We start from the raw sequence: 20,072 nt of genomic DNA on the forward strand, positions 1-20,072 counted from the left end.
ATGAGGAAGCCATGAGCTGGCCACAAAACCACCCTTCCCAGGGGTTTGCCTGAGGGCACTGCGTCAGCCTTGTAAGGAAACTAAAGAGCAAGCTTCAGAATGGAGGTGCATGGCCGCATGCTTGCAGAAACATCCCCTCTCTGTGCAGAACAGTTCAGCTCCTCTGTCCTTCCCAAGGCTGGAAGCTGCACTGAAGTACTTCACCAGCAGTCCCGACCTCCTAGGGCATCACTGCCCCAACCTTGGGTGTATGCACAGCCACTGGGAGGGACCTAAGGCTCAGCTACAGGTGGGCCAGACACAAGCACAGCCATGCTCTCATCCACAACAAGAGCTCTACTTTGAGAACTCACCCTGATCAGATCTCACCTGGCCTTGCACCCCGGCCCTAAAAAATGGAGTCCTTATGCCTGGTATGGAGGGATGCATCATTTGAGATCTGTGTCAGTTTCTCCACCAGGAAATATACATTTCTGGATTTTAAATTATAAGTTTGACTAAAATTAAATGTTGTAAAGAATGCCATTTTAAATTTCAGGGCCTACTTGGAATATTCCTGCAAGCAATGATTCGTTGCTCTGATACAGACAAAAAATGACTGCACCTGGGGGAAAAAAAAAATGAAGAAAACCAAAAGGTACTTTTTATAGGTTTACCTAAAGGTCTTAATATTAAAATTTTAAAATATTAATTATTAAAATGTATAGCAGGGTACCAGTGTGGCAGAGCTTAGCAAGACCAAGTTAGAGTCCCTTGGCAAAGCCCTAGAAAAACTGCATTAAGTTTAACAAAGAGAGGAACAGGGTGCAGCTCCAGGCACCTACAACATAAGGGCCACAGATCTCAAACAATAAATAAATGCCAGTGCACATAGGTGGCTACGTCAGCAGTGAATTATGTCTGATGCCAATGGTACTGGATAGAACAAAAGCTTTTCAGAACTGAGCAGGCAGTTGCCATGAAGACGTTGCTAAGCTGGTCAGGGACGCGGGAATGCAAAAGTAAATACTCAGAAGAGGGATGAAAAACCCAAATCAGCCAATTTCTGAAGTGCTGCAGTAACACAGAGGGTGCACAAAAGGGCTGGGAAGACCCGCTGCCCCCAATTGAGCCCAGCTCACCTACTCCCCGCAAGCCCAGCGAGCTCCTCTCAAATCATGCTGCTCTCCATCTCTCCCAGATCAGCAAAGACTCCTCTCAGTTCCCCAGATGTGCTCTTGGAGTCCACAAGGAACATCTTATCTGCTGCCAACAGAGGCTCACTTTCTCTAAACAGCTTTTTCCAACTGTGAATCCTGGCTGGAAAGCACATTGCAAGATTGGCAACTGCAGACTGCATCCAGGAAAACAATCTGAGCAGAGGGCCCAGAGCACGCCTCATGCTTTCATTTATTACTTGGACACCACTGCAGCATCTCTCAAAGGGGGAACAACTCAGCAGAAGCTTTAAGATAAAGATAGCACTGCACATTCTCTTCCCTGGGACATATGTATGCATTCACCCAAAGTGCTCTGTGCACATCAAACACTCAGGATCACTTCTCAGATCTTGCTTATGTTTGATGTTAGTCAGAAAATCAGAAATAGAGCTTGATGAGAACGAGGCAGCACGTAAATTTAAAATACAACTGAAATCAAAACAGGGACAAAGTGCGTACATATTAGATTCCCTGAATGCCAAAAGGTGTCAGCTTCAACTTTTTGGCAGTGCTGCCACAAGTTGCTTGTGATAGCAATGGTAATGGGAGGATGGTTGGACTAGAAGATCTTTAGGTCCTTTCCAACCTTGTGATTCTACGATTCTAAGTTCCCAGACTGACAGGAGAAGGACTGACAGCCTGGTGCTATCGCACAGCACCAACAGCCCTGTGGCAAGAGGACCACCGAGAAGCCTTGAAATCAAAGAGAGGAACTTCCAGCTGGGGAGCTCACAAGCACCAACAGGAGCTGTCTGATAAGCTCCAAGTCAGCACTGTTAGCACCTACCAAAGAAGCGGTGCATCTGCAGCTCTGCAACAGCAGTGGGCAGCAAGAGGCACCAGGAGACATGAAGCTGAAGCAAGTGATGGACTTTGGCAAAATTCCCCCATCACCTCCAGTTTTATGCTTTGTAATGATTAATCAAACAGACCGGCTCAAACACACTCGAAAGGAGAAGCTGGAAGCTAAGCCAACAGCCTAATAGTTCTGCCAATGTTTAACACGATGTCGGAAGAAACCCTTTTCCCCCCAACAAACTGATGATGCTACTTTCAGTCCAAACGTACAGGCACCACTTCAAAAGATCTGAGACAGCTTACAGACAAGGAAACATGAGATAACACTGCACTTGGTATTCCAGTGAAATTCCACTTTGATGCTTTCTGATTGTCTGCAAACACCCGCCTCTTTGATTCAAACAGAAATACCTGCCGCTTCTTAAGGTCTCTCCGTTCGCCACCTTTTCAATGTCTAGAAAGTGTTACAGTCTGTGCACCTCAGAGACCAAACAATCTAAAGAACAAACAGCTTGCATGCATATCAAAACCCCAGCAGGCACACTAAGAACAGCATTCCAAGGCTTAGCACAACCTTCACAGAAAACGCACCTCCCTCAGCACTTCCAGTATGCAAAAAGAAAGGTGTTTGTAAAGAACTGCTTTCCCCCCCCCAGAAAAGCCAACCATGTATCTTCCCTCAGAATAGAGCCTCGAGGAAGATCACCCAGCGGAATCATTGCATTGAAGCTGCTGAGATCATCTTTATGAAAAGCATCATGTCCTTGTGAAACTGATCTGAACCTCGCTTCTTTCAAGTTAATTGCGCGCTATTTGTTATGGCTGGTTTTGTTCTCCAGCAGCTGCAGGCATTCTTCTCTCCCAAACACACTCAACATGAAGTACATGCACACATGATTAATGTTATTTTTAACATTTCTGGACAGCGCTCAGAATTATACAACCCGCTCTTCTGAGCCAGGCTGCTGCTGTGGCAGCACTGAACCAATACACGAAGGCAGCCAGGGGGCCCAGGTTGATCAGAGACATGAGCGATCCAGGAGGTTTGCTTTTAACTCTTCATTTACACCCCACTCCACTGTAAAAGCCACATTCAGCAACAGACTGGCCTCTACTTTCCAACAGGATTAGCTTATCCGAAGTTCAGATGAACTCAATTCTGCACGTTTCTCCATAGGATAACCTCATGCAAAAGCTGGATTAACTTTACTACAGCTTCTAGTTACCCAATTTCAAGTAAACGTTTACACAACCCAGGAAGCTTTTTCTGTCCTAAATGCACATCCATCTTGTGTAACGAGGATCAGAAAGCTGTTTAAATTAGTAGCTGCATTTGCAGCCTCAGGACATGATGCAAAACAGTCTTTGAAGCATCAATATAACCTAGAATAGCACTACAGTGCTTAAATTACTGATGCTGAAAGGACAAGGTTAAACGCTGGCTTTATATAGCTCACAAAATATGAGCTGGTTTTAACTTCATTCCTCATCCCCTCACTTTCGCAAGCTGGAAAAACTTTATAATAAAATAAAATCTGAGATAGACTGAAACAGAATGCAGCTTCTACAGAGATACCAGGAAAGCTGTAGCTCTCATTCTATATGCGACCATCAGCAGATGTGAGGGCTTCCACACCAAACACCAGGCACCACCTCTCAGATGATCACCTCTGAAACTGGGAATGGGTAAAACACAATGGTTCTCTCATGAGGGCAGTGATTCTGGCACTGAGTCGTAGTACTGAACGCAAGGAAGAGACTTACAGAAACATCCCCAGTTCAAGTGATTTATTACTGAAAAGTTACTTGTTTCAGAAAATCAGCCACTGGCAAATCACACCGAGGAGGGCAGAAAGGGAACGTGCTGCAGTGGTGAGGCTGTGCTCGGTGCTGCATGGCTGACAGCCACGCTGTGCTGCCTTTAGCAAAGAGGAAAGGAAGCAAGAAAGATCACGCCCTTTAAGCCACGTTTGTTGGGCCAGACCAGATTATGTAACTCAAGTGTTCTTTAGTTCAAAGGTTCGTGAGAAGGTTGTGAAATCTCCTTTGACGGCTTCCAGAAACAAAAATATACTTGAGAAATACCCAACTGCCCCAGTTTCTGTCCCCAGCTACTGAACACTCAGGAAGCCTTTATATCAAGCATTGACACGAAGGATTCCGGCTGCTCCACGTGCAACCCGTACTGGTAATATGGAAAAGCACTGACGACAGTAGAAGCCTCTGCTTTCCTTGGTTTAGAAAGAGACAATGGAACCAGCTCTGCCGTTTTTCCTCTTTGGAAAAAGACAGAAATGTATTTTGGAGCAGAAGCTGTTTGCTACCATCAGAACAGGAGAGGTAACTTCAGACGGTCCTTCTGTTTCCAGGCAGAGCCCAAACCTCTCCCCAAGACTCACCCCTCATCTCCTACCACCACGCATCTTTGCTCCAGTACAACTCACACAAAGCAACCTTGCAAAGCATTTCTTTCTTCAGAATCCCATATACACTGATCAGACTTACAACAAAACTCCGTTCTTTGATATGAGAAGGGCATTCTGGCCCAGCATTTGGATTTTTTTTTCTTTTTTCATATCTAAGAAGGGTGAAGTTTCATGTTACTGAAGGAGAAACATTAGGGAGTATCAGGGGGGCACTGTTCACGGGGACACTATTTGTGCAGGATGTGTTCCACAGCCTCACATATCAGAAACAAGACTGAGAACAATCCAAAAGGACTGAATAATATTAATTTAAAGAAAAAAATCTGTTGGGAATTAATGTTTCTTGTTTTTCTTGTTTTTACCCTCGGTAGCCATTAAACCAGCCTCGCTGCTTTTTTCCTGCTGCTCCTATAGCTAGAAGCACCAGGACACACGTAAGCTCTGAAGTAACAGTGAGCACAGCCACCAATTCCAGAGACAAAAGAGCCAAATACAAAACTCAGTGGGCATTTTCATTCCAAAATATCTGTAACTACAGCATCAGTGACTCTAGTGAAACCAGCTGGGTACATACTGGTGAGAAAAATACCCTCTTGTAAACCCCAAACCAGAAGTACTGGCAAAGCACTCTCACCTGAACTGTAATCCTTCAGTCGCAAGTTCTTCACAGGCATCCCATCTGGCCCTCGGAAAGCATTGAGGATCTACAGGAAAACCAGGATCCACTCAGTCTCCAAAACAATACCTCAGAAAGTGAAATCCTTGCTTGCGTACAATCCTTTCGTAATAAAGCTCCCACAGCACCCGAGAACTATTTTTTGAGTTTTGGGGAATATTTGATTGGTTTTTAGTTTAAGTAAGCAACCACTATTTACAGCAGACCTCAGCTGCTCCAAGCAGTTCTCTCATGCTGTTTGCAGCCATGCAGCTCCCTCTGATCCTAATTTAAGGTCCAAGAGATCTGACTCGCCTTTAATGGACAGTTTCTGCCATAAGTTCTCTACTAACCAGATTTCAGTATTAAGCCTCAGAAGAGCTGATCACCACAGCTAAACCTTGCAAAAACTGTGTGTAGGTGTTCTCCAGTCTGGAGCTGTCACCGAAAAAATATATTAAGTAGAAGTGGAAGCCTTTGAAAAGATAACTTCTTTCACCTCGTAGCCTAGATATTTTCTTTTTCCAACTCAAATGAGCAGGAGACATCTTTCCTGTCTTCATGAGATCTCATTTTAGCACTTTCAAGTAACCAAGAAAGAAAAAGTTCACTCAAACACAAATGTCCTCCAGACTCCAAACATAATACCAGAAGTAATAAAAACATTGTCTCTATATAAAGTAATCCTGGAAGGAAGGCATGTTAAAAAGAGTCTGGCGGATGAGGCTTTCGCCCACCAACATCACATATGTGACTGCAAAAAAAAAAAAATAAATCAGCATTTCCAGGCCCTCAAAAAAGCAGAATAATCAGATAAGAAAATAACACTGCCATCATTTCTATATTGGGATTTTCCTTGGGGAAAATGACAGACTGTCTGAATTACACTCACCAGGCTTGAAAACGCTAAGTTTAGAAACATTGCATAGAAGTTTTGAAAGTCCTGCAGTGAATTCTGGATGAAGAACAACTACTTACATCATCCTTCGTGGCAGTTTCAGGCACTCCTCCCAGCCGAATGAGCTTGCTTGGCTTCACAAATTCGGGGCAGGTCCGGTAATCTTGGTCCTTGAGTTCACACAACCAAAACGTTTTGTTTTGTTTTTTAGCAAATCAGACATATTAACTCACAAGTTACACAAACCATAACAAAATAAAGCAAGGGAGGATAATAAGGCTTATAAGCAGCATGGCTCAGGTCTCAACCATAACATCGTTTAAGATTCAGAGAGCTCTGCAACATTAGCATAATGAGCTTTGCATGCTTCTCATGCTGTGCGACGAGATCCAGGTCCAGGCACAATATACACAACTCGAATGGACTGAAATACCAAGAGCCCATTCTTGTCCTGATACATCTCCATGTTTTTAAAACATGAAAAGCAAAAAAAACCCACCTCTGCCTGCTTTCCAAAAGTAGGAGACGAATTCAATAGTAGCTGTTAATTCAGTAGTCATCATTAACTCAGATTAACTACTTGATTCTGAAGGCAAACAGCTGCACTGTTCTACGTCCACCTGTCCCAGCATCTTGTCTCTGCAGCTCCCACAGGCAGATGCCCAGGAGAAAATAAGGTATTCCACAGAATACTTCTCTCATAACTCCCTCTCTCTGGGCATTTTCAAACTGGGGACTTTCTGAACCAGATCTACTTGCACACATTTAACAATTCTCAATTGATAAACTGCATTTCTCTTAAGAAAATATTTCTAAGACAGAAAGCAAAACCACTAGAATGGCTCGGAGCAAGAGGCTCAGCTCAGAGGCCAGTGAATTAGGCCAGAAACGACGTTGTACGCAGACTCCCGCCCAGCTCCTCCCACCCACTGGACAACCCATGTTCAAGGAAAACATCCATTGACAAAGCCACCTACCTGAAGGCTCTTATAGGGCCTAGAATCTTTGCTGGGTTTTCCTTCTGAAAATGACTTGCCATGTTCATAGTCAAACAACTGACACGCTGGCAGCCGGTGATCCACATCACGATACTCGATGTTTCGGTAGTCCGTATCTTGCCTTCCAAGGAAATCCAGGTCATCTTCACCCTTTAACCCAAGATCAGAATTGGATCTTTGCTGCTCCCCCCCAGAAAGCTGCTGCTGCTGCTGTTGCTGCTTGTTAGCAAAGGTCTGAGGTTGCTCCTCTTGGTCCTGAAGAGCAGGAAGAGGTCCACGGCTATTTTGGAAATTGTGCGAAGCGTTGTCTTTGAGACCCAATCCAAGGGATTCCTCTTCTCTGGCTGGTGCTTCCGAGTGTTGAAATTCACCTTTCTGACTACCAAAAGGAGTTCTTTCCAGACCAACGGCAGGCTCCTCTCTCTTGCTGGTGTTTAAACCAGAGCCCTCTCTTTCTGCTAAAGGTATGGTAGATTGGTTGCGTCTAAAATCTACAAGGCTTTGATCCACAGGAGGCATTTCCCTGTCTGAGAAGTCCATAGGAGGAGGCATATCCCTGCTCCTGAAGTCCTGATCAGACCGGGACCTGTGCCTATTTCTGAAATCTGACGACGGTGCGTTTCTGTTTCGGAAGTCCAAATCAGAGGTGCCCACACCTCTGAAGTCCAAATCGGGTACATCCCTATTTCTGAAGTCTGAATAGGAATGGTCTCTGCCCCTGTAGTCTAACTCGGGCACATCCCTCGCCCTGAAGTCTGAATGAGATCCATCTCGACCTCTGAAGTCCAGATCAAAAGATCCCCTTCCCCTGAAGTCAGACGGAGGCTCCTCTCTCCCCCTATAGTCCACGCTATGAGCTTCCCTGTCCCTGTAGTTCATACGGAACGTCTCCCTGTTCCTGTAGTCCACTGGAGGAACGTCCCCACCCCTGAAGTCCATAGGTGGCCCTTCTCTCTCCCGAAAGTCTCCGGGGTACACATCCCTGCCCCTGTACTCAGAAGGGGGTAGCTCCCTGCCTCTGAAATCCAGCTGAGACTCCTCTCTGCTCTGAAAGTCAGACGGTGGGAAGTCTCTGCCCCTGAAATCGTGGTGCCCCTCCCCACCTCTGAAGTCACTACGTGGTCCATCTCTAGCTCCAAAGCTGAAAGAAGGTTCCTCTCTGTTGGCAAACTGAGGATTGAGGAGGCCTGCGAGTGCCTGGATATCAAAAGGAAGTGATTCTCTGCCAGAGAAGTTGCCAGAGTGTCTTTCTTGAGCAAGACTATCAAGGGAAGGAGGATAGTCCCTGTTCCACCCGGGAGCAAACCTTTCTTCTTGGCTCCCACTGTAGAAATAAAGACAGTATTATTCATAACGTGCTTAGAGTCTGAAATCTATATAGCAGCACATTCTTCTCTAAACTTTTTATAGAGTGATGTAACAGTCTAAGATCCGCAGAAGATATTGATGTTTGGCAGTATAAGATGAGGCAGCATACGACAGATGTGAGAAAGTAAACTTGGGTGCTCCCATTTCAGCACAATTTCCAGAAGCACTCAACAGGGAATACCTGCAATATTAATGGGTTAATGATGGTAGCAATCCACATAGTCCTGCACTGCACACAGCTCTGCAGCTGTGTTCAAGGTTCCACCAGCTGGTGTGTTTGTTTAGGAGCATCACCACCAGCACATGCCTGGGAGGAACAACTTGAGCTTAAGTTCTCCAGGCAGTATTATGAACAGCTGATGTACCACACTGTCACGAGGCACACAAAAGCAAAGGCTACCAGACATGCTCCAGTAACACGCTACTGAGACTCTTTTTTGCCTCTCGTGCTGGAGACAGCAAAATACTGACAGCTGTCAGTTCAGACTCTAAAGATGCCTCACAGGAGCATGCCCATAATCAGCAATTATCCTGCACTCGTGCTTCGAGACAGGCAGTCCTGCACCAACATTACAGTCGCACAGTCATGAGCTCTCCTGATCCCTCTACACCACCACTCAGGAAGAAGTTTCCTCTGAATACAGGTTTTCAAAACCCAATGTTTGGGGTTTTTTTGTTCTTTCGAGCTACCTGTAGAGCTAAGCTCTACCCCACCACGTGGAGAAAAAAAAAGGAACAGTAAATAAACTTAATAGCAATAATTCTAAAGAAACACCAAATCCCACCCAGATCAGCAGACATTTCCTTTGCAACTGCAGCAAGTCCTTCTTGGAGTTTCATTATAGAATCGCTCATCGACAAAAAGTGCATTTGTAATCAAACTGCATACAGATTTACCAAGGTGCAAGCCCCTGCTTCACCAAATACATAGGAGTTACTTTGTTCAAGGTTAGAATTCCCTACCCAGCACAGTAAAAATGCCAATTAAATCCACTGAAGAATCAGCACAGCAGCACTACTAACAGGGCCACAGATTACGACCACTCTCCCAGCAACACCATCAAGACAGGACATTGCTTTTTGCAGTTCACGTGATCAGTTTTCTCCACCCATTACAGCAGGACAATTATTTGAAATATCCTCGCTACAGAAACCTGTGGTGTGTCATAGGAAGCACATTTATCATGCTGATATTCAAGTAACTGAGGTGGACACGGGAGCAAAGGATGAAAGAATTACATAGAGTGGAGCGAAGCCCTAACTGTGTGTCTCCACTTTACTTTTTCTGTCTGGATTCCCATTTCAAACAGAAGATCCAGTAACAAGCAAAGAAATATGAGCTAAAAAACATCACATGCTGCAGGTCAGAGACACATGAATCTTCCCAACACCTCCAGTGATATTCAGAAACATCTTGTGCAGGAGCACAGCCAAGCACACGGGGATATTCTGGTCTACCTCATCTCATGGAAGAGATTAAAGTGAAGTTTACACAAAATCCCGGGTGCAATTAAACTGACTGCATTTCTGAAGTTAGGGAAAGAAGCACAGCTGAAGAGAATCAGCATCACACTATTAGGCATTTCTCCTCTGGGTCTTAAGAGTGGCTATTCACACAGCACAGCACCACCTAAGCTTACAACACCTAAATGAAGTATCACTAGAAAAGGTGCTGTAGAGAAGGAGCAGAAAAACTCAAAGCAACTGCCAATAAAATGCAGAAAGCTACACGGAGCTTAACTCGCTTCTTAGCTCCACAAGGACCTCCCAGCTTTGACCAAAACTGCCCTCTCACAGGAGGATGTGTGCAATGGCACCAGCCAGTTCCCACTGCTCAGTGTCATTAAATGCACGACAGAAACAAGCTGTACGCTGCCATGCTTACCGAAATGATCCCGTCCTGTTGCCTTGTCGATGGTCTCCCCACATGTTTCCCTTGTCTGGGAGGTTTCCAGAAACAGGCAATTCACCGTAAGAACACCAACTCAGCACAACCTGCTGGATAAATAACAGGACAGTAAGCCATGGGCAATGAAAACGCAGCATGGAAGAAAAGCACCACCAGGCACGGAAGGCACGTGGGGACATGTGGGACCCATAACTGCCCACGGTGCCTCTCAGGCACGAGTTCATTTAATTGTCATGGTTCTGTATGTTCAAAATTACAAGCTTCAAATGACTTCTGAAACAAAACCATCAATACGGGCGGGCAAACAATGTGGTATTTGCTCTTGATTAACATAAAGATTTTCAACATACTGTGCTGTCTAACACTACTCAGAGTGACTGGAAATGTGAGAACACCACAATCTATAAACAGCAAGGACCATTCGTGAACAACAGTTTGCAATTAATGTTTAATCCAATCTATTTCTGCCAAAAGCTCTTTGCTGCTCAAGGAAACCATCGCTGCAATTGGTCTGCTAGGCTTACTTTGCCCTCAGAAAGTATCTAGATAACAGAGTATGCTTTGCCAATAAATCATTACAGGCTCTGCTCTCCAGCACTGCCCTAATCAAGCCGAGCGATGGGAAAGGCACATGCCTCAACAGAGAGCTAAAAATCTCATCCACTTCCTCCCATCTGTAGCAAAGGTGAGGACTTCCTGGCAATTGCCAAAGCCAGGCCTTCAAGCAGGAAGGACATCCAGCTGCAGCAGAGCACAGCACAGAACGATGCTGTTCACGCACTGATGCTCTCAGATCTGCTCCAGCTAATCCAGCTGCTGTGGTTTAGGAGCTTATCTCACACACCAATCAGTTTGAAACTTATTTCCTCTCTACCTGAGTAAAGGGTGGATTTATATCAGCGCCAGCTCACTCCTGTCCGGTTCTGAACTCTACTTACAGACCAGACATCTCCACCTCGCCCAGCCGAGCGTGGTCTCCATCACCAAGCCAGCCACGTGGAGCAGGCTGTGCCCAAACACCAAGCTGAGGAGACCTGGGGCTCACGTGCTTCTGCAAACGAGTTCTAAAGCAAACTAACCCAACTGCAGCAGTTTGGTGGAACAGATGGCACGGACAGTCACCGCCAGGCCCGGCTAGAGCAGTAAATCTCAAAGGGAAGCACATGACCTCCTGTTTCTGCTCGCTTCCAAAGCTCAGCGTTTCCTTCTGTGCAGCAGGTCAAAGGCACAGCAGGTGAGCTCTGAGGTGCAGAGCGGTTACAGGTGGGCATGCACAGCACCACCTCCACACGGCAGCCTCAGGTCAAGGTGTGACAAAGCCCCTCTCCATGACCGCCGTGCGGATCTTCGGTCACATCGCTGCTGCAGAAGCAGGCCATGAAAGCCTCGGTCCCTTTGTGTTTCACGTGGCTCTTGCTGTGAAAAGCACCACCCTCCTCCCAGGATTTCCTCCATAAGCTCTACCATCTTTTCTTTAACAGGGATGAATTGCAAGGAAATGGATTCCTTCCACTGAGAGGACAGGCAAGGGGAGATGGCTGTGGCACTCCCTGCTATGGTGGCTGACAGCAGCCAGCCCTCCCATCTGTGATCTTTAGCAGCCTCTAGACCTGGAGTTTCTTGTTCTTTCCTTTCAGAAGAAAGGGAAGGAACTGTTTAGACATAATATTCAAATTATTAGATGAGGAAACAATGGCATTGGACTGAGATCAGAGCCAGCATAGACCAAGCAAGCCATGCAGCAGCATCCACAGTCACGAGGTCTTGGTTCAACGACATGGGCAGCAACACTGGCTCAAACCATCCCCTGTTCAGCCTCACACAACATGCTGTCTCTGCTCTGCCTTTGGCAACAGGCACCGTGTTGGCTGTGCCAGCTTGTGCTTTCCTGGGTTTGCACCCAGGATAACCCTCCAAAGGAGGTATATTTAACCCGTGCCATTTCAGCGATCCATTTCACGACGCAGCCTCACAAAACAAAGTGACAGCAAACCACAGCACAAGGACAGAACCTCTGCAGCCCTCCATCAACACCGAAGTCTCTCTGATGCAACTGCTACAAAAGATGCAGTGAGGCACTCCCAGGACCCCCAATCCTATTGCACCAGGTGACCACCAGCTCAGCTCCTGCCTCTCTGCTCACAACCCCTCACTGCCTGGCATTACTTACAGAGGTGATGCAACCAGGACCAGAGCAGGCAAAAGGAAATCAAGGCAGATCTGCTGACAAAAGCACATTTTTGGTAGAGCCACGAGCAGCAGCACAGCGGGAGGCTCCTAACCCATCATTCCATGGTGCAGGCAGATGGGTCAGAGTGAGTGAGGCTGTTTGCCAAAGATGCACTAACGGAGCCTGTGGAGGGGGTCTGGCCAACAGGAAAGCATAGCAAAAATCCACCCTTGAGTGCTGGGATGGTAATAAAGGACGCTTTAAAACAACAACAGCACAGCCACAGAACACACAATGTGGTCCAAGTTACTCAAGGAGCCCAGATTTACAGCTCTTTTAAAATGATGATTAGCTGTTATAATTATACTGAGGATTCAGGATGGCTGATGCACATCCTATGAGTATGTATTATACTTCCCTCATCCCCTCCAGCCAGTTCTGCTTCCTGCTGGCAGAGACCCCAAAGAAGGCACAAAGGTGCACCCTAATTATAGAATCTCAGAATGGCCTGGGTTGCAAAGGAGCTCAGCGCTCATCCAGTTCCAACCCCCTGCTGTGTGCAGGTCGCCAACCAGCAGCCCAGGCTGCCCAGAGCCACATCCAGCCTGGCCTTGAATGCCTGCAGGGATGGGGCATCCACAGCCTCCTTGGGCAACCTGTGCCAGTGCCTCACCACTATCAAGAAAGCTCCTCTGTGGCTGCAGCTCCTCTGGCAGTTGGGGGTCCCACAGCCCTCCCAGCAGTCAGGGGACAGTCCAGAGGGCTCAGTGTGCCCTGGCCATCACACCCACGGACTTCCTGATGCAGAATCCAACTCTTTCAATGCGCCCCAAACAGCCTGGCAAACACTGCTGCTGATTTGGGGATGATCCGGTTCTGCTTTCCCAACCGAACATGCCAAGCCTGGCAGCAGACCCTGTTCTTTCAGATCTCTTACGTCACAGTACAATAAAATAATGGTGCTGTACATCAGAGTCAGGTAGCCAAGCTACACTAAGCAGTCATTTTCCAGGAAAAAAAAGGTTTCCCCTAAGGGAAAGCAACAGGAGAGCCAGCACTGCCCTGAGCACCTCCCAGCCTGCACCCCTTGTGGCACGCTGGGGTAGGAGGGCAGCTGGCCATGGAGCAGGCAATATGAAAGCTTGGAGAGATGCAATTTTGAGAAAAGCACCCTGATACTTCCAACTTCTCCCCAGACTTTGCCAAGGCTGCCAACCTTGGTATTTATAGACAATGAAGAAATCAAATATGCACAGGGCTACGCTCAGCAAACAGAGAAAGTAATCTGCTATGGAACAACATTGCAGCCAATCAAGTTTGAGTAAGGCTAAGGAAAGGGAAAAACCTCTGTGAAACTCCAGCGTTATGGGAGGTATAAATGAAAACATTTCCCCACACTACAGGAACTGAAAGCAGCCAAGGAATCTTGTTGCTTCACTTTTAGAACTGAAGGTCTCCAACCTACACGGTAAAAATAACAAAACCACATCCCTGAAGGGTGGAAGGGAAGGGAGAGAAATCCAAGTTATGTCTATCAGACACCATATTGGAGCTTTTCACTGTGAAACAAAACGGTGTAGACTCTCTTTCGTTCTACCGTGCTACAAAAAGCGTGTATTAGAAACAACGGGGTGAACTTCCAGCCCCTCCCACCACACTCCTGCCCTCCTTAGGCACGAAGGGCTTCACGCAGGGAGCTCGGTAGCAGCCGGAGGCCCCTCCCGGCACCCCACCGGGACACGGACGCGGGTTCTCTCCTCAGCAGCACTTCGAGAAGGAAACCCGGCGGGTCCCGACGCACCAGCGGCTGCGAGACGTTCACAACGGAACGCAGGGCCTCGGAAGCCCCACTGACACGCGGGAACTCCGCCGAGCCTGGAGCGCCCGAGCGGCTCACCGAGAGCCCCGTCTTCCGAGGACGCGGCCGGGCACCCCGGAAACGGCCCCGCTCCGCCGTTCCGGGCGGCTCCACGGCAGCGCCCGCGGCCCTCCCCACGCAAAGCCGCAACCCGTTCCGCCGCTCCCCGGCCATCCCCCACCGCCCCCGTCTCCCTTCTGCCGCCGCCTACCCCCCGCAGGGCCGGGCCGAACCCGCGGGGCGGCACCGCCCCTCACCTGCACACCGCCGCGCCAGGCCCAGCGCTCCGTTGACGGGAACCGGAACTTCCGGTGCCCCCCCATGTTCCGGGCCCGCCGAGCGGCACTCTGGGAAACGGAGTCCGAAGGCCGCACTACCGCTCCCGGCATGCCCGCGCCACAGGGGGAGGGGGGCAGCGGAGCGGGGCGGAGCGGAGACTGCCGGGAGATGTAGTCCCGCCATAGAGGTAACGAGCGCGGGGTTCGTGCGTGCGGACTACGGACCCCACAGCTCCGCGGGGCGGAGGGGCTGGGGCCGGTCCGGGGGGCGGGGAAGCGGCCGGAGGGCCCGGGCCCGGCCGGAGCCGGCGGGGAGGAGCGGAGCGGGGAGGGACGGGCTCCGCGATGTCTTCGGCCGAGGGGCGGGCCGGGACAGGGGCAGGGGCAGGCCGGGGAGCAGCAGCCCGCCGTGCCCGCGCCTCCCGCTGCGCTTAGGCCGCGTCGTGACGGGAGGAGGCGCGAAGGTCGCTGGGCGCCGCGCTGCGTCCTTCGGCCGTCCCGTGTCGCGGCTTCCCGTTCTGCTTTCCGTTGTGCTGAGCTGCCGAGCTCCTGTGTGCATGTGAGTACGTGTGCGACTGTGTACGTGTACGCATATGTACGTATGTACGTATGTGCCCCCTCCCCAGGGCAGCCCCTCAGCGCCCCTAGGCCCGGAGCCGTCCCGTTCCCTCCCTGGACCACAGAGCCACAAACCCGCCCTGCGCAGACACTGCTGGGACGGGCCGTGGGCCTGCGCTCTCTCTCCCCCCTCTGTCCACTCGCTGACCCCCTGCCTACCCCCTGTCCTGCGCCCCGCCCCCCCCCCAGCTCCCTGCCCGGCAGCTTTTCAGGCGCAGAGGTAATCGGGGCCAAGCCTGGATGAAAGGTGCTGGGGCCTGGAAGGAGCTGGGGCCGCGCGAGGGAGGAAATCCTGCTGGATTAGAGCAGCTTTCTGACGTCTGGCTGAGCTCGGGTGCTGTACTGAGCCAGCAGCGCGGGGACAAGGACGCTGGTACTGCCTCAGCCCAGCGCTAGGGGATCATAGGGGAATACCGCGGGCTGACATTGTGGGTTCCACGCAGGTCCCGCCCCAAGGAATGGCTGCGGATGTACACAAGAAGAAAGGCTGGGAAGTGCCCAACGGGTCCCTGGCGCCGGGCGATGGGCAGCACGCAGAGCGCTCCGAGAGCCCCACACCGGGGCTGGCACAGGGGACGGAGCCGGGTAAGGGACAGAGCTCATAGGGTGGCTGAGGGAGGGAAAAGCAATTCCTCATCCTGCGTACAGGGCTCTCTAGCAGGATCTGCATCTCTGGGTGCCATGGGACACAACAATGAATGCCCCACTATTTCTCAAGGGGAAGGACACCAGATCCCTCCCTGATGCTCTCCGTCCCTTTTGCATCACCCATCTGCTGCACTGGTGCAAGGTAGACACTGATCTTTGTTTCCAGGTGCGGGCCAGGAGGGAGCCATGTTTGTGCACACCCGCTCCTACGAGGACCTGACCAGCCCTGAGGAGGGGGGGGCTGTGGTGCGGAGCCCTGAGGAGAGGCGAGGGGAGCCGGCTGAGCCCACGAGCATGGAGCAGATCAGTAAGGACTTCAGCGAGCTGAGCACACAGCTCACGGGCATGGCCCTCGACCTGGAGGAGGAGATGAGACAGAGCCAGGAGGAGAAGCTGGAGCCGTCCCCACAGGCCACCCGCCACGACTCGGTGCTGTCAGGAAAGGAGGAGGAGGATGTGACCATGGACACCTGGCGCATGCATCGGAAGCACGTCTTTGTGCTGAGTGAGGCTGGCAAGCCCGTGTATTCCCGCTACGGGTCCGAGGAGGCCCTCTCCAGCACCATGGGGGTCATGATGGCCCTGGTGTCCTTCCTAGAGGCCGAGAAAAATGCCATCCGGTCCATCCACGCAGGTACTGTGCTAGGGGTTGGGACAGGGTGGTGGCACAGCATGCCAGCCCACATCATCCAGGGGTTCACACAGCAGTGCTCAGCCCATGCCCCTGCCACTGTGGGACATGTTAGCTGAACCCAGGGGCAGACTAGTGGCCGGGGGGAGGTGGGAGCTTCCCCTTGCAGCCTTGCACACTCAGGCTTACGTCTCTGTCCCCAACCCATGGGGACTCTCTCCCAAGCAGACGGCTACAAGGTGGTCTTTGTGCGGAGGAGCCCGCTGGTGCTGGTGGCTGTGGCACGGACCCGGCAGTCTGAGCAGGAGATCGCCCATGAGCTGCTCTACATCTATTACCAAATCCTGAGCCTGCTCACCTGGACTCAGCTCAACCACATCTTCCAGCAGAAGCAGAACTACGACCTGCGCAGGCTCCTTGCTGGCTCTGAGCGCATCACTGACAACCTGCTGGACCTTATGGCCCACGACCCCAGCTTCCTCATGGGTGCCGTGCGCTGCCTGCCCTTGGCTGCCAGCGTGCGGGATGCAGTCAGCACCAGCCTCCAGCAGGCCAAGGCCAAGAGCTTGGTCTTCTCCATCCTCCTGTCAGGGAACCAGCTGGTTTCTCTTGTGAGGAAGAAGGATCAGTTCCTCCACCCCATCGACCTCCATCTGCTCTTCAACCTCATCAGCTCCTCCTCCTCCTTTCGGGAGGGCGAAGCCTGGACTCCCATTTGCCTCCCTAAGTTCAATTCCAGCGGCTTCTTCCACGCTCACATCTCCTACCTGGAGCAGGAGATGGACCTGTGCCTCCTGTTGGTCTCCACTGACCGCGAGGACTTCTTCACAGTCTCCGACTGCAAGCGGCGCTTCCAGGAGCGGCTGCGGCGGCGAGGAGTGCACCATGCTCTGCAGGAGGCCCTGCGCACCCCCTTCTACAGCGTCGCCCAGGTGGGCATCCCTGACCTGCGGCACTTCATCTACAAGTCCAAGAGCTCTGGGCTCTTCACCAGGTAAGGATGCTGGCAGAATAACAGCTGGGGAACTGTTGGGGCACGGCTGGGGCGTGGGCAAGCCTTCTCCACAAATCCCGTTCTCCAAGAAAGGCAGGAGCTAATGGGGTGCTGTGTTCCTGCAGCCCTGAGATCGAGGCACCCTACGTGCGGGAGGAGGAGAAGGAAAGGCTCTTGGGGCTCTATCAGTACCTCCACAGCCGGGCTCACAACTCGTCACGCCCCCTGAAGAACATCTACTTCACAGGCCCACGTGAAAACCTCCTGGCTTGGGTAAGGGCTGTCTTTAGAGTTGGGATGACCCCGACCTCTCTGGTCCTGAGTGGCACAGTGCAGCTCCAGCACTGTGGTGACCAGGATGGCCCCCAGCCTGGCATGCTCCTTTTGGGTGTTCCTGTGCCAGAGAGTGATAGAACAGCTATGTGGGCTACCCTGCTGATCACCGGGGGTCAAAAGGGTTTGGAAGGGACCTCGAGATCGAGCTCAACCCCCAGTCAAAGCAGTACCCTACAATGGGTCACACAGGTTGGCATTCAGATGGGTCTTGAATAACTCCACAGAAGGAGACTCCTCCACCTCTCTGAGCAGCTTGTTCCAGTGCTCTGTCACCTTACTATAAAGAAGTTCTTCTGCATCTTTGTACAGAACTTCATGCATTCAGGTTTTAGGCCATTACTGCTTGTCCTATCACTGAGAAAAGCCTGCTCTCATCCATTTGCCTCCCACCTCCCTTTAGATATTTATAAACATGTATCAGATCCCCATCAGTCTTCTTTTCCCCAGGCTGAACACACGCAGGCCACTCAGTCTTCCCTCATACAGGAGGTGCTCCGGGCCCTTCATCATCTTTGTGGCCCTCTGCTGGACTCCTTCTAGGAGACCCCTGTCTTTTGAACTGGGGAGCCTAGAACTGGACACAGTCTTCTAAATGTGGCATTACCAGGGCAGAGTAGAGAGGCAGGATCACCTCCCTTGACCTGCTTGGACACAGTTTTTAATGTCCCCCAGCTCAGAAGCTCATGTATCCCAACCCGGCAGCTCACTGTGGACTCACGCAGTGCCAGCTGCATGTAGGGATGTGTGGATGCATGGCCAGCATTTACCCTATTTCTTTGCCCAGGTCACCAGCGCCTTCGAGCTCTACATATGCTACAGTCCACTGGGGACCAAGGCAGGTGCCATCAGTGCTGTCAACAAGCTCATGAAGTGGATCCGCAAGGAGGAAGACCGGCTCTTCATCCTCACACCCCAGACGTACTGACAGGCATTGCCCAGGGCATGGTGCCACCTGGAGGACCCCTGCTGTGCCGGGACGCTCATCTCTCTGAGAAGCCTGGGCTGTGAGCCAGGGGAGAGGGCGCAGGGGACCCTGAGGGCATGGGGAAACTGCCCAACCTGAGTGTGAGAGTCGGGGATCGAAGCTGCCCAGGCAATGTGGTGAGCAGGGCTTTCTCTCACCTGCAGGCAGTGCTTCCCTCATCTGGGGGGCTGCCCTTCTTCTGCAGCCCCCCGCTCTGTCCTTTGTGCTGCTGTGTCCACAGAGGGCAGGTGACAACGCCCAGCTAGGGACAGGCTTGGATGGGGCACTGCTGGCACTGCTCCTCTCCCCGCTTTAGGGGAGCTGGGCCCCCCAAGTGCCAGGCAGCTCCTGATGGTCCTGGAGCCAGGCTGGGAGCCAGCAGGTTTGTCCCCTTGGCACCTATGTGTGCCTGGTCCCTTTCCACTGAGGCCACAAGAAGGATGTCCTTGGGGATGCTGAGAAGCAGGGCAGCGGGCTCCTGCCTGCAGGGACACCGAGCAGCCCCAGAGAGACTCGGGGTACCAGGATGCCACTCGGCGTGCTCGTGGTGCTGGCTCCAAAGCAGCAGCTGTGGTGTGGTCCCCCTCCCCTCCCCCAGAGCCCCAGCTGGCATGGGGCACTGATGTGTCTTCACTGCGTCATGGGGTCCCCTATCGTCCAAAAAGCAGCTCCTCGAGCTGTGCTTGCTGTGCGAGGACCACCTCCTCCCTGCTGTCCCCAGCTGTCCCCAGGCACTGGCTGGGGCTGAGCACCCCGCAGCACAGCGCTGGGCACGGCTCCCGGGGCGTCCCCGTGAAGCACAGCCTGACTCTGTGCCTAGGGATGGGCGTCCGGGAGGGGAAACCCCCGCGGTGACACCGAGGGACTGGCAGGAACCCGGTAGGGCTAACGCAGGGACTCCGCTCCCTTATTTATGCTCCTGCCAGATTGTAGTCGCTTGTCTTTGCTCATAAACATTATCTGGACCCGAATCGAGGCTCGGCACGTTAATGTTGGGTTGGCGGGAGGCATCCGGGGCTCCGCGGACTCCATTTGGGTGACATCTCGGGCGGAGCGGGAGCGGCAAAAGGCTCCGGGAGGAGCCGGCTGGGACCAGCTCATGTCGAAACCGGGAGGGAGCCTCGGGGACGGAGGAAGGAGCTGTTGGGTAAGGCTCGCAGCCAGCAGCATTGCCGGGTTTACGCAACTCGGGCAGGCTGAGTCCGATGGCGGCGGGCGCGACCCGTTCCGGGGAGCAAAGTCCCGGCGGATGCGGGCGGGGAGCCGAGCCCTGCCCAGGTGAGTGCCGGGGGAGCGCTCCGAGCGGGTGGCTGCGAGCCGCCCC

The 20,072-nt window shown here is 51.6% G+C and overlaps 2 protein-coding genes across 4 annotated transcripts in view; one reads left to right on the top strand and one right to left on the bottom strand.

The window, feature by feature from the left end:
* RBM6 (RNA binding motif protein 6) overlaps positions 1 to 14,636 on the bottom strand; it is a 53,409-nt gene extending 38,773 nt beyond the window's left edge. The window contains exons 1-5 of one of the 3 annotated variants that reach the window (XM_052679301.1): positions 14,537 to 14,636; positions 10,228 to 10,340; positions 6,954 to 8,298; positions 6,057 to 6,146; positions 5,058 to 5,127 (exon numbers count right to left, since the gene is read on the bottom strand). In XM_052679301.1, coding sequence (XP_052535261.1) covers positions 5,058 to 5,127; positions 6,057 to 6,146; positions 6,954 to 8,298; positions 10,228 to 10,340; positions 14,537 to 14,602 — 1,684 coding nt within the window. In that variant the 5' untranslated portion in view covers positions 14,603 to 14,636. Of the gene's footprint in view, positions 1 to 5,057; positions 5,128 to 6,056; positions 6,147 to 6,953; positions 8,299 to 10,227; positions 10,341 to 14,490; positions 14,512 to 14,536 lie in introns of those variants that run through there. The other 2 variants (XM_052679302.1, XM_052679303.1) reach the window with 2 other exon arrangements.
* Positions 14,637 to 14,856: 220 nt separating this feature from the next.
* MON1A (MON1 homolog A, secretory trafficking associated) lies at positions 14,857 to 19,719 on the top strand. The gene is made up of 6 exons (XM_052679333.1): positions 14,857 to 15,116; positions 15,619 to 15,760; positions 15,990 to 16,457; positions 16,683 to 17,448; positions 17,574 to 17,721; positions 18,569 to 19,719. Exons 2-6 carry the CDS (start codon positions 15,634 to 15,636, stop codon positions 18,707 to 18,709), a joined length of 1,650 nt encoding a protein of 549 aa, XP_052535293.1. The 5' UTR covers positions 14,857 to 15,116; positions 15,619 to 15,633; the 3' UTR covers positions 18,710 to 19,719.
* Positions 19,720 to 20,072: the final 353 nt, after the last annotated feature.

The sequence above is a fragment of the Tympanuchus pallidicinctus genome, unplaced genomic scaffold, assembly GCF_026119805.1.
Source record: "Tympanuchus pallidicinctus isolate F22 unplaced genomic scaffold, pur_lepc_1.0 scaffold17, whole genome shotgun sequence".
NCBI classification, from domain to species: domain Eukaryota; kingdom Metazoa; phylum Chordata; class Aves; order Galliformes; family Phasianidae; genus Tympanuchus; species Tympanuchus pallidicinctus.

Bases quoted from the DNA above. Each gene is read 5' to 3' on its own strand.
- MON1A (XM_052679333.1), top strand. From the start codon at position 15,634: ATGGCTGCGGATGTACACAAGAAGAAAGGCTGGGAAGTGCCCAACGGG. The intron at 15,761-15,989 runs GTAAGGGACAGA...CTTTGTTTCCAG, and splicing joins GGCACAGGGGACGGAGCCGG to GTGCGGGCCAGGAGGGAGCC. The intron at 17,722-18,568 runs GTAAGGGCTGTC...TTCTTTGCCCAG, and splicing joins GTGAAAACCTCCTGGCTTGG to GTCACCAGCGCCTTCGAGCT.